The 13,811-nt window shown below is 51.4% G+C and overlaps 1 protein-coding gene across 1 annotated transcript; it reads left to right on the top strand.

Annotated features, from left to right (window-relative positions):
- Nucleotides 1–1,501: 1,501 nt before the first annotated feature.
- Nucleotides 1,502–13,402, top strand: LOC307103141 (antizyme inhibitor 2-like). The gene is made up of 9 exons (XM_079777152.1): nucleotides 1,502–1,977; nucleotides 2,559–2,732; nucleotides 3,215–3,387; nucleotides 4,207–4,341; nucleotides 5,309–5,474; nucleotides 6,010–6,157; nucleotides 9,879–9,979; nucleotides 10,905–11,122; nucleotides 13,195–13,402. Exons 1-9 carry the CDS (start codon nucleotides 1,678–1,680, stop codon nucleotides 13,202–13,204), a joined length of 1,425 nt encoding a protein of 474 aa, XP_079633278.1. The 5' UTR covers nucleotides 1,502–1,677; the 3' UTR covers nucleotides 13,205–13,402.
- Nucleotides 13,403–13,811: the final 409 nt, after the last annotated feature.

Genomic DNA, 13,811 nt, shown 5'->3' with positions numbered 1-13,811 from the left:
TAGTATTGATGTGCTTCTTTAATTCTCTAGTTGTAGGACTTCCATTCAGCCAGAGGTCAGGTGGTCCTGAATGATGGTTGTTCTGTATTTTAGTTGCAATTTTGATGTGGTTGTGAGAGGCAGCGAGTCCTGGCATTTACCTAGGCTGCCAATTTGGTTTTCACTCTCAGTTTAATGAGTTCTTAACCAGTAATATGAAGGTGCTAGATATGAGATTTACCAGCATTATCTCATGCATTCAATGTGATCCTAGTAAATAGATTCTATTATTATCCTGCCTCTCTGTGCCTTGGTTTCATAACCTGCAAGATAATTGCAACTATATCCATAAGGTTTTGTGAGTGTTAAATGGTTTAATACATGGCAGGGTGCTGGGTAGTGAGCAAGCACTAAATAACAAGATTATATTCACCACCACCCTGACCAAAATCCTTCCAAAGCTAATTTGCATCCCCAAATTGTTTGTTGAGTTCAGGGGATGAACTGCCTCCCTCCTCAAGCTGCCACAGAGATAGAAGGGCTGAGGGCCTGGGTTCTGTGTCCCTGAGATCTTTATCACCTCCCCATCCTGGCCTTGGCTGAAGGGCTGTCAGAGAAGCCTTGGGGCAGGCCCAGAGACTCAGCCTGATGCTTGATCATGGGTTGACCAACAAGTCAGAGTAAGACCTCAGCCACCCATATGGAGAGAAAGGGCAGTGAGAATGTGTGGGTGTGACTGGACACCAAGTGACTCAGAGGGCTCACTTTCCAATAAGAGTCAGGGAGGGCTATTTAAATGTGCAGGGAGGGCAGAGACAGCACCAAGATAGACTAGCTGGAGTCTGAGGTCAGGTTCCACTCCCAGCTCCAATCCAGCTTTGCTGATCTATCAGAAGACCTCTGAGCCCACGGTGTTTCTATCTTGGAGGTGGGAAGGTGGGTGATTTGGTTTCCAGGGTCTTCTACTCTGATCATCGCCTGCTGACTTCACCCTGAGGGCCTGTTGTATGGGCCACCCACAGGGCTGGGAAGTTTTGGCTGAGTGGGTCGTGGTAGCCATGGTTTGGCAGGACAGGCTTCACAGGTACTTCACCTGGCCTGAGATCTGAGCTGAGTTCTGCTCTTCCCAAAGGGATTTACCTGAAGCCCAAGACCCCATAGGTCCTGGTTCCCTGTGCTGGGCCTGAAGAAGCAGGTGATGATCGGCACCATGTGTGTCTGGGGGTGGAGTAGGGCCCATGGGTGCAGCCCCAACTGCTGAAACAGAAGGACAAGGGCTGTAGGCGGCCCTCACTTCAGTCTCAGGGGTGGGGGTCCAGCAGCAGGTGCAGTGGCTGCTTTAGGGAGCCCAGGTGCCAGTCCCAGCTCAGCTACTGACCACTTGGTGATCGTGGGCAGGTCCTTTCCTCTCTCTGGGTGACTTGTCCACATGTGTAAAGTGGAATGTTGGGCTAGGTGATCCCCTGTAATCTTTAGCCTATAATCTAAAGATCGTGGGCTCTGCACTTCTCTTTTCTGTGGGTCACATTTCTCATCTGTGAATGGGAACATGTGAGTGAAGGAGCCTGGAAGAGGATGCCAACCACCTATGGTAGGGGGGTCTTTTGAGCATCTCCCTTGATCCCAAACTAGGTCTCTGAAGCAGGCTGGGCCTGGCCAGTGGTCCATCCTACAGATGGGAAAGTTCACAAGGGCTCCATGGAGCTCTATGTGGCTGTATGGGAGCGCCGAGGACTTACTGGCCTAGGAACTCTGGCTCCACGGGCCAGCAGGGCGGAGGAGGGAGGAGTGTCCTCAGAGCAAGGCCTTTCCAGGATGCTGGGAGTGTCCCTGGCAGAGGGCTCTGATGGACAGTCAGGGACGAGCACCACCCTCAAGGACTCGAAGGAGAAGGAAGTATGCCCTGGAAGCTCGTTGTTGAAGGATCTCATCCCCCTGGGGCCTGAGGAATCTGCCATGGAGGTGGTCTTGAAGAAGATCCGGGAGCTCTCTGATTCGGTGAGTGGAGGGCAAGGTCATGGAGTGGGGAGTGGAGAGGGTGGGTCTCAGTCCCTACTTAGGCGGGGACAAAATAAGCCTTTCTGTTTGTGTTTTATGAGTCAGTTTACTAGGTCTTACTAAATAGCTGTGTCCCCTGGGTGGCATGGGATAGTTCCCCTGTCCCCTTCTAGTCCCCTACCAGCTCCCTGGATTTCACCCTGTGCCAAGCGATCCGGGTGAGGGTTGGAGAGTCCTGGCGCCCATTTGGTCTATAAAGCTTGTTGCCCTCTTGTCTTCCTGTAGTAGGAGTGAGAAGATCAAGGCTCAAATCCTACCATTGCCATGTAGTTGCTGTTGACCTTGACAGGAAGACTCTCATTTTGGTGCACCTGACACCTGTATAATTTTGTTAGCCAGTGTCACCCCAATGAGTTCAATAAAAAGGAAACATCTTTAAAAAGAGAAAAGAGATTTTAGAGCCAAAGTTTCCTCTTTTCCTAACTGGGAACACAGTAGTACTTGCCGCATGGAGACACTGTGAGGACTCAATGAAATGACACAACGCCCAGCCTTTCTTGCCTCTCTCTCTGCCTTGGCAGGACCAACGGGACCCCTTCATGGTGGCCGACCTGGGTGTGTTGGCCAGCCGCCATCAGGCCTTCTGCCAGGCCCTGCCAAGGGTCTCGCCCTTCTATGCGGTGAAGTGTAACAGCAGCCCCTGGGTGCTGCGTGTCCTGGCCGCCCTGGGCACCGGCTTCGACTGTGCCAGCCAGGTGAGCCTGGGCCACTGCCAGTTGCCTCATTCCTAGGCCTGACATTCCTAGGGGAAAAAAGGCTCATTTCCAGGAGTCCAGAAGTGGGACAGCAGCCCATAAACAGTGGCTGATGTGTGTGGTGCCCAGTTTGTGAAAGAATAAATGAATAAACTAGGAGTGGTCCACCCTCCTCTGGTGTAGGTGACGAGGGCAGTCAGCCTGAGCTAAGGAGTGAAGGGAACATGTGCTTTAATCCACAGACCCTGTTCTGTCCCGGCCCAGCCATTTCACTGGAGCCTCAGTTTCTTGGTTTTTAAAATGGGTTCAACTCTATGTTCCTTAGAGCAGTCTAGAAGCTTAAATAGCACAATATGTGCCCAGCGCTGGGCCAGATGCACAGTAGGGGCTCAGTAGGGGATAGCCATCATGCCCGTGTTGCCTGTGCCCAAAAAGCAGGGCAGCAGGGAGGCAGCCCTTTACTCTGGCTTTGCCCCTGGCAGGTGGAGCTGGAGCAGGTGCTGGGCCTGGGCGTGGCCCCCTCACGCATCATCTATGCCCACCCCTGCAAGCCCATCTCCCACCTGCAGTATGCTGCCCGCCATGGGGTGCAGCTCCTGACCTTCGACAGTGAGGGGGAGCTGACCAAGGTGGCCCAGCACCACCCTGGGGCCAGGTGAGACCAGCAGGGCTGCAGGCAGGTGGGGACAGGGAGGAAGTTCTGGCAACTGCCTTGGGCCTCAGTGAGGAGATGAAGGCTGTTCCGTGGTGACTAGGAGACGCCGAAGCAGCAATGAACAAGAATGTGGGTCGGGTGTTCCAGTGCCTCCCCGGTGCCCACTCGTGTCAACTAAAGGTTCCCTGTGTCTGCAGAGACGCTGGCAGAGCCTGGCATTAGGAGGTCTGGAGTCAGCAACCTCGTGGAAAAAGCACTCACATAGGATTCAGGAAGAACAGGGCTCATATTTCTCACTTGTCATATCTGTGTGTTCCTGGGAAAGTTATTTAACGTCTGTGATCCTGTGACAGGATGTCTGCTGAAGGGATGTTTATAATTTTATCCTTTTCCTGCTTTTTCTTGCCTGGGCAGAAGTCTGTAAGAAGTAGTGTAGCCCTAACTGGTTTGCCTCAGTGGATAGAGTGTTGGGTCTGTGGACTGAAGGGTCCTGGGTTAGATTCATGTCAAGGGCACATGCCCAGGTTGTAGGCTTGATCTCTAGTAAGGAGCATACAGGAGGCAGCCGCTCAATGCTTCTCTCTCATCATTGATGTTTCTATATCTCTCTCCCTTTCCTCTCCTCTCTGAAATCAATAAAAATATATTAAAAAAATAAAAAAGTAGTGTGTTCTCTCCCTAGAATTCCATGGCTGGACAGTCCAGAGGACAGAGGCAGGGTGGAGGGAGGGTGGAGGAAGTTTGGGTGGGGGCAGAAAAGCATCCAGGCCTGGGGTTCATGTGTCTAAAAATGCCTGTCACCCTTACACCCCCTCCCAGGCTGGTCCTCCGACTGTGGACTGATGACAGCAAGAGCCTCGTCCGTATGAGCGCCAAGTTTGGGGCCAGCCTGGAGCTGTGTGGACACTTGCTCAAGTTCGCCCGAGACCTAGGCCTGGCTGTGGTGGGAGCCAGGTAAGAGCACGACTTTCTCTCCTGCGAGGCAGGGCTCCTGGTCCCCAGGCCTGCCCCGGCCTCTGACTCACCGGGGGCCTCGGGTCCGGTGGCTCCGTGTGGTCCTCAGAAGAGGAGGTGGATGTCAGCTGCTGGGAGGGTGGGGCAAGCAAGGCACTAGCCTTGGGAGCAACATTTAAAAGGATGCCGAAAACTTTGTACTCGAGATAAATAATGTCTTAATTCAGTATTTAAAAAATTAATGCAGAAAAAAATCCATGATGAGAGAATATCAAAATTTTCAATCAAGACAGGATTGGCATTTCTGATTTTCCTTTTGCTTCTGGGTCCAATTACTCTTTACTAATCTTGTCTTTATTTAAAGTTTTTTTATTTTATTCATCATGGCTATTTTTGCATCAGTGCTTTCTATCCCTTGATGGGGTGTGTGCAGGAGGCAACCAATTGAGGTCTCTCTCTCTCTCCCCCACTTACTCGCTCTTGCTCTCTCTCTAACATATATGTGTATTGCATGAAGGTTACTGATGTTGATTGCTCAGTGCTTGGTGCCCCCTTGAATGTTGCACCTGAGGAGCGTCCTCCCTCACCTCACCCCACCTGCCCCTGATTGGGTCCTCTGCCCTCCCAGGTGGGTGGTTTGAGATTTGGGGTTCAGATCGCATGCATCCCAAGGAGGAGAAGAACGGGAGCCCCTACTACGAGGCTTTGGGAGAGGTGAAGGCCACACAACCACGAGAGCCCCAACTCACGGACTGTCATGTGGTGTGTGTCTCTGGGGTCCCCATGTGCACAGCCAAGGCTGTGGTTTCTGTGGGTGCCCACGAGCTCCATGTAGTCACGCGTGTCCCCGTGTCTGTGTCCGTCTGGTTCACATGTGCCTGTGTGGCTGTTTCCCAATGTGACCCTCCTCCTGCTGACGCTTGCGTTTCCTCGTGTGTTTCCGCCCCGTCACTGCACCTGCGCTCAGCTTCCACGTGGGCTCCGACTGCCAGGATCCCCACAGCTTCGCACAGGCCATCGCCGACTGCCGGCGCGTGTTCCAGATGGGCCGTGGGGTCGGGCATGACATGAGCCTCCTGGACATTGGAGGGGGCTTCCCCGGAGTGGAGGGCTCTGAGCCAGAGTTTGAGGAGGTAAGAGGGGAGGAGGAGAGGGCGTCTGGGGGTCCCAGCCTGGGCACATTGCACAGAGTGTGTGTTAGTGTACAGGGAGCTCTTGGAACTCAGGCATGTGCCTGCATGTAGCTGGGCTTTGTGTTGGTTGAGAGGTCTGTGACTCTACATGCGTGGCCTGTGCGCATATACGTGTGTGTGCGTGCGCATGCAGTTCTGTGCCTTCTTTAGATGTGTTGGTTACTACCCCTGGTAAGGCTACCGTCAGATAGAGGTGTACTTACTGTGTCCCCCACACCCAGGGGACAGTCCCCCTGTGCTGATCACGTATTGATTTCAATGTTTCTGAGTCAGACCTCATGGTGTTGCAGCCTGGTCACTAGGCTTGTACCCTCGGGCACCCCTCCCCTCTGGGCCACAGTGTTACCTGTTTCCTCCCCTGCTCAATGGGGTGCTGACACCTTCCCACAGAGCTGTCAGGGGAATGAAGAGAGAAGACACAGGGAAAGACCCCGCATAGGAACTGGCCTCACAGGGCTCTGGTCTGTCCCCACAGATGGCGAGAGTGATCAATGCTGCCCTGGCCCAGGACTTCCCTGAGGGAGCCGGCATTGAAGTCATTGCGGAGCCCGGCCGCTTCTACGCGGCATCTGTCTGTGTGGCCGCTGTCAACATCATCGCCAAGAAGGCTGTGCTGCAGCCTGGTGGGTGGGCCCGGACTGGGCAGGGAGCGCTCTGTCCAGGGGTCCCCAGGCCTTGGGGGCAGGAGGGGCAGAGGGTCTGAGTTCCACCCTGGGTTCCTCATTCGGGGAAACATGCTGTGATTTAGCTACAGGGTAGAACCTGTTAGTAACATTATTGTGTTGTTCTCAGATAGGCTGGAGGGAGGCATTGGGGGTCTGTTCCCTTGTGTCTGGAGGGGAAGTCTGAGGGCACAGCCTCCACTCCCGGTGTGCACCTTACTGTTTCCAAGCGAGCATTTTCTAACAGGTGCGGAGTTTTATAATAAAAAATATAGTCAGTAAATACTAATTTTACAGCACATACATGAAGGACATATTGTTGGTATCATGGCCTGGAGGTTAAGGGTGACATTTGTAGGGTTACAGTTAATGATATCGAGGTCACCATCTCAGGAGAGTTTTTGATTGTTTGTTATGTCGGGGATGGAGTCGGGTGGGGTTCCTGTCCTCACAAAGAGAGCTAAGTAGAAACTCAAGTTCATGTTGAGCTAGAATAGACTCACCCTCTGGGTTAGTGCCCTTTACTCTGAAATTTTATGACCATCATATAACTGTTTCTAAATAATATTTATTTTATTTTTAAAATATGTTTTTATTGATTTTAGAGAGGAAGGGAGAGGGAGAGAGGGAGACAGAAACATCAATGATGAGGGAGAATCACTGATTGGCTGACTCCTGCACATCCCACACTGGGGATCGAGTTTGCAACTTGGGCATGTGCCCTGACCGGGAATCAAACCATGACGTCCTGGTCATCGGTTCATGCTCAACAACCAAGCCATGCCAGCTGGGCTCTAAGTCATTTTAACCTGTTTCCTTATCCTTTGGACAAATGCCTTACCCACACCTTTGTAGCCCTAAAGGCACGTGGGTCCACTAATTTCATTTCCTCACAAAGCGTCTCATTAGAGAATATTGTGATTTGGGGATATGATTTCAGCCATCATTTAACAAAGGCCAGAGGTATACATATTATGGCTTACTATGTCTTCACAATAGCATGAGCTGCCAGTGATTAAAGATCTGTTACGTGAGAAACTACTATTTTACCCAATTTCTGCTCAGCCCACCTGTGAGGCAGTTTGGGGTCATTCCCATTTTACAGGCAGAGATCTTGAGGCTCAGAGAGAGGAAGTGGTTGTCCGAGGCAGCAAAGCCAGTTCGTGCACAGCGGCGCCAGGTCTGTCCGACTGAGAGGCTGGTGCCCTTGTATTTGCACACATGCCAGCAGAGCGGAGTGCCAGCCTCAGGGCTGCCATGACTAACCCATGACCAACTGGCTTAGGGACAAGTGGGGCTGTGGGCGCAGGAGGCAGGGTCAGTGCTGGCAGCTGAGAGAGAGCGGAGTACAGAGTGACTCACACCAGGGAGAAGAAGATGGGGGTGGGAGGGAGCCTTGGAGAGAAAACCAATTAATCAGAAAGATCTGGGCATCTAAATGCTCAAGTGGTTGGAATGGCCCCAGTGCCCACGGAAACCAGTGGAAAGATTAAGGAAATCAATGTCTAAGGACGGACCAGGAGTGGTTGTTCAGAAACTGGCTGGTAGTATTCATGTCCTAGGACCTGGGGCTGTAGGTGAGCTCAATGTACATCGGAGTGTGATGGAGCTGGGGAGAAGCTGCCATGTGCTCAGTGAGGCATCAACAGAGGCAGAGTATTTAGAGGGAAGGAGGTGACAATTACGCTGCTCTCTGACTGTGAGAGCCGGGCACTGTTTTAGATGTAGCTGGGATCTGCTTTAGTCAGATAATAGGAGACATACAGACACAGAAATAACTGCTTTCAATAAGAAGATTTTATTCATAGTTCCCTGGATTGAGCAGTCATGGCAGGCACCCTGGGCCACATGGGGAAGCATCGGGTAGGTCAGGAGGCAGGAGAAGGGCCGGCAGTAGTGACAGGCTTCACTTTGTTTCGCTGGTGGTCTTGATCCAGCGTTTAACCTTTTGCACTAGGATGTCGAGTGTGACTCGACACGGTTAGCATTAGAATAAAAAAATCAAGAAAAAAGCAAACGAGTGCAAAGGGTTAAAAAAATATTTTTCTTGATTTTTTACAGAGAGGAAGGGAGAGGGATAGAGAACTAGAAAAATCGATGAGAAAGAAACATCGATAAGCTGCTTCCTGCACACCTCCTGCTGGGGATGTGCCCACAACCAAGGTACATGCCCCTGACTGGAATTGAACCTGGGACCTTTCAGTCCACAGGTCGACGCTCTATCCACTGAGCCAAACCAGTTATGGCCCTTGCTTTTTATTAACACAAATTGTCCTAAGGCAAGGTGGAGATATACACATCAAAGGGTAGGGTTAGGTACAGAATTCATTGTCAGATTGGGGAATTACCTCAGGCTGTTCAGGTGTTTGGCCAGGAGGAGGCAATAACATGTAGATTAAGATGCCCTGAGCTGTCTGGCAGCAAGCAATCATGCTTTTCAGGTTTGGGGAAATGCCTTTAGCCATTCCCAACAGGCAATAACATATGTGACTCAGCCCTTGTTGAGTCCCCAAGTTCCATCAACCTTTTGATAAAACTCTTGCAATTATGACATGCTGGAATTGGCTTCCAGCAACTTTGGTTTTCCAGGGAAGGCATGAAGGAGGCAGGCAAAACTAAGTAGGCAGGTTTGGGGTTGGCTACTTTGAGTAATTTCCATGGGCAGCCCCTAATTGCCTGGCCCTGACCCCAGGAGGGTAGTGGTTCACCCTGTGAGAGCTTAATCAAGCAGGGGTTTGGCAGGTGCAGACCCTGGTCTGGCTGGTCCGCATGTGCAGGTGCCCTTGCAGGGCTGTGTCTTCCTGCCTAGGAAGTAGGCAGCCCTGGCAGGAATGGTGTCTCCAGGGTCAGCAAGGCCCCAGATGCCAGAGTATCAGGATAAAGAAAACAGAAAATATGAGTTACCCCGGCGGCCCTTTGAGGAAGGAAATGGACCAATTAGCACACCCCTAACAGCACCCTTATGGCATCATGTCATAAAAAGGCATTTTGCTCCTGTTTTGCCTCACACTGTAAGTTCAGGGAACCTGGTCAAGGTGAGGACAGAGGACCTGGGTCCTGATCTGGGGACGAATCCCAGCCCTGCCACATTGTCCTGTAACTTCTGGCAATACTCAGGTTCCTCAACGTTACGGTAGTGTTCCATGTCCCTACTCAGAGTGTCATTAGGACAGTGGTCGGCAAACTCATTAGTCAACAGAACAAAATATCAACAGTACAACGATTGAAATTTCTTTTGAGAGCCAAATTTTTAATTTTAAACTTCCTCTAACGCCACTTCTTCAAAATAGACTCACCCAGGCTGTGGTTTTTTGTGGAAGAGCCACACTCAGGGGGCCAAAGAGCCGCACGTGGCTCACGAGCCTCAGTTTGCCGACCACGGCGTTAGGAGAATGAAATAATTTGATTTTTGTAGACAGGTTGGAAAAATGTCTGGGCCCTTGCTCATGGCTACTTGCGTTATTCTTAGTGGCAGTAGCAGCCCCAGCACTGTGATGGGGTCCAGGTGGGGCAGAGGAGCAGTGGGAATCTAGAGAACAGGCCTGATTCTTGCAGGGCGTCAGGGAAGGGTTATTCAGTGCTGGGCAGAGGATCTGGGCCGGTCCAAAGGGTGCTGGACTCAGTGTTGATGGTCATTGGTGAGACCTGGCTGAGCACACTCCTGTCCTTTCCCCTCTCCCAGGAGGCCACCGGAAACTGTTGTACTATCTCAATGATGGCCACTATGGCACCTTTCGCGTCTTCCACAGGGAGCGTTTCCCCAGGATGCCAATTGTGGTGAAGGTAAGGATGCCCAGACCCTGATAGCACTGAGATCGGACCTCTTCGCTGTGAGGCAGGGATCCCTCTGGGAGGTGCAGAGCGCAGGGACTTAGATTACACATGGCGTTGCATTGTCATACCATGTGCATGTGCAAGGATGTGTACAGGCATGCTGTTTGTATTTGCATGTGCACTTCCGTGTGTGTGCATTTTTGTGTATGAGCATAATGGATGAGCAAGGACATTGGCAGAGGTAGGGCAGTGGGTACCTGTGCAGGTAGGTGGTGGACAGGTACATAGTCCTGTGTGGGTGTGTAAGCACATCGGTTTGCCTCTGGGTTTCCATGTGATCTCTCTGTATGCACTGTGTGTGTGTGTGTCTCTGTGTGTGTGGTGTGTGTGTGTGTGTGTGTGTGTGTGTGTGTGTGTGTGTGTTACCAGAATCCTTGAATGCTGGGGATGCAGAAGTTCTAGGAAATGCAGGTTCTTCAAGTTGCTTCACAGTAGACTCATCTGGGAAGCTTCCAAAGACCCCGATGCCTAGGCGAAGGCCTAGACGATTGAAATCAGGCCTCACATGGGTTGGGACGTGGCATCAATCCTTTGTTAAAACTCCTCCAATGTGACTCCAATGTGCAGCTGAGTTTGACCCAGTATTTTGAATGATTAATGACTAAAATCTTTGCTTTTATAGATGGCAAACAGAGGCCCCCTGTGTGTCTGGCCTTGAGAATTGGCAGGGCTAGAATGTGTCACTTGAGCGCATATAAGCTCCATGAGGGCCGGGTCAAAAGCAGTGCCTGGCACATAGGGACTGGTTGGTGTGAGTGACTGCCAGTGTTCTTGCTGTGCCTGGGGGTGCTCTGTTGGCTGAGGGCATGGGCTGGGATGGGAGGTGGGGCAGGAGCTCTTCCTTCTCTGATCGCCCACCCCTGTGTCCCTGCAGGAGCTCTGCTCAAAGCCGCCCCTCTTCCCCTGCATCCTTTATGGTCCCACGTGTGCTGCCTTTGACACGTTCTTCAATGAGGAGGTGCAGCTGCCCGAGCTGGACGTGGGTGACTGGCTCATCTTCCCCTCCATGGGCGCCTATAGTTCAGTCATGAGCTCCACCTTCAATGGCTTCCTGCCTGCCTCCATTTGCTACATCATGGGACCTGAGCTCAGGTATCTGAGGAGAGCTCAAGGATCTGAACTTGGCACAGGTAGCTGATGGCTAAGATCTGGGTTCCCAGGTCCAGGAAATACCATACTCCCCGACTGGCCCCAGAAAAGATCCAACTGACATACACTGCCTATGGTGTGACCCGTTACACCCATTACCCATATAAGTCCAAGGCAGGCCACCTGGGCAGCCGTGACAGCTCTGACGTTTAGACACTTCTGTTTACACAAGTTGACATCCTTAAGGCCCCTGTAACCCTTAAGTTTTGGCCAAGTCCTCACTCTACTCTGACCATTTGTGGCTGTTCCCCACTTCCCTCATTCAAAATCACTTCTGAAAGATGAAACAGAGGGCCGGGACCATGGGATACCAGGGCACAGGCTTTATTGGCGATCACCCTGCCGGCCGCCTTCCAGAAGGGAAAAGGGAGAGAGAGAGCGAGAGCTTGAGAGAGCTTGTCGGGGTGAGAGTGCCTTTTAAGGGGAGGAAAAAGGGACGGGGCTTAGGGCACTCAGCCCACGCTGATTGGTGGTTTCATGTAAGGTACATGGTTAGGGGCCTAGGGATTTAGGAATTGGGGGTTTAGGGTATATGGCAGGTGCTGATTGGTGGTTCAATGTACAGTCCATATAAGGTGTTCAGGAATGTCCGGCTGCAGGTGGAGTTTACGTCATACTCGGTCCATCAGTTGGGGGAAGGGAGGATCTATCAACTTCCCTGCCAACCTCAAGCTCCCTCACAGGCTCTGCCCAAGGGGCTCCTGTTAGCCCAAGCTAGGGTTCACTCCCCGAGGTGATGGGGGCTTCTAGAACACCCCTTTACTGGTACAACCTTTCCACAGAAGCCTGCTGCAGACAGCGCCTTAAGCTGGGACATGGCAGAATGGAAGGGTTCCAGACACTTGGTGAGCTGACCTCGAAAGCTTGGGGCGGAGGTGGGGGTGGGTTGGGGAAAGTAACGTGGGAAGCAGAGGTTTTGTTGCCTCTGAAATGATGAGGCAACTTTTCAAGTTCAAAACCACTATTTTTCCACCAATGTTGGCCTGAAACACAGGCAAGCCCTTCTGGGCAGACGACTCCACCCTTGTGCTTCTCACCCCCTGACTCCTGCAATGGGGCAGGCTTGAGAAACTGGTGCTATTACAACACGTGCCCCCTGAAGGCCATGGCCTGGAGCGTGAAGCAACCTGCCTTGGCTAGTACCTTGAGATTCTTAAAAAATATATATTAAAAAAATTGATTTTAGAGAGAGGAAGGGAAAGAGAGAGACAAACATCGACGTGGAGGGGAACATCAATTGGCTATCTTCTGCATGCCCCTTACTGGGGATCAAGTCAGTCCACAACCCATGCATGTGCCCTGACCAGGAATGGAACCAGCAACCTTTCGATGCTTGGGAAAATGTCCAACCAACTGAGCCAAAACTGGCTAGGATTCATCCCTCTTTTTATCCAGTTAGTGACCCCTGTGTTGTTCCAGCAATGTTCATGTGAACTATAGGCACCCATTCTAGTGCCAAGAACACCGGCTCTGGAGTCAGACCTGTAGCGAATCCAGGCTCCACCACAAACTGGCAGTGTGGTCAGATCCTCAGTTTCTCCATCAATGGCATGAGAATGATATTAGTTAGTACCCTCCTGGCATGGCTGTTGAGGGGATTAAGTCAGATAATGCAAAGGCTCATTCAGGTCAGTTCATGTCCAGAACCCTGCCTCAGGTTGGCCTTGATCCTGGACCTTTCCTACACAGAGACCACTCCCTTCCCCCTTGGTCTGGGCATCCTCAGGGAGCATGTATTGCATCTAGCCATACAGATATTGGGCCAGGCATGTGGGTGACTGTCCTGGCGTTGGCCTTAAGAAATGCCCAGTTTGAAAGGTGGGAGGACAAGGAATGGGAATGTCCAACTCCAAAATAAGACAGGTACTACTGTGTATATCCCAGGTTTAGAAACAATATTTGGGAAGTTCAGAGCTAAGAAAACGTGTCCTACAGGCAAGGACATTGGCAGAGGTAGGGGCAGTGGGTCCCAGAGGCCAAAGCCACTCACCTCCTGTGTCCTGCATCCTTTTCAGCTTCACCTGATGTGACTTCTCCGATCCTCAGCTCCTGCAAATGGTCCTCATCATCCACTAGAATCAGCCCACCAATCTCACTGCCGCCTCCACACTCAGCTAAGACCAGGGGTATTCTCCAGCATCCTTGTGCTAAAGACATCTCAGTCCCAGACATCTGAGGAGAAAGGATGGGCTGCAGATGCCACCCAAGGAAGCCAGAGGGCTCCAGCAGCCTTCAGATCCTGTGTTACTCATTCCTCTACTCCCAGATTCTGATATTGGGGCTAGAAACAACCACACTTATCCCCTCAGAGGTGTCTGGAAGAGCAAATATGAGTCAGCTTTAGGTAAAAATAAAGTTACATTCATATGCAAGAATTGCTGGAGTGTTTTGTGCTCTGCTCTATAGGTGTTGCCCTGTGGCATTTTGGATATCAACTCATCTACCCATTCATTCATGAATCCATTCATCCATCCATTGATCATTCATCAGTCTTTTCATCCTTTCATCCATTGATCCATCTGTCTATCCATACATCCTCTGACCATTAATTGATCCATTCATCCAACTGTGCATCCATCCATAAAATAAAATGTGAGGGCCTAGTCTGTGATGGTGTCATTCTAGGCAAGGT

The sequence above is a fragment of the Cnephaeus nilssonii genome (assembly GCF_951640355.1).
Source record: "Cnephaeus nilssonii genome assembly, chromosome: 7".
NCBI classification, from domain to species: Eukaryota; Metazoa; Chordata; class Mammalia; order Chiroptera; family Vespertilionidae; genus Cnephaeus; species Cnephaeus nilssonii.
The sequence above is the reverse complement of the archived record's forward strand: the minus strand, read 5'-3'. Positions and strand labels throughout refer to the sequence as shown.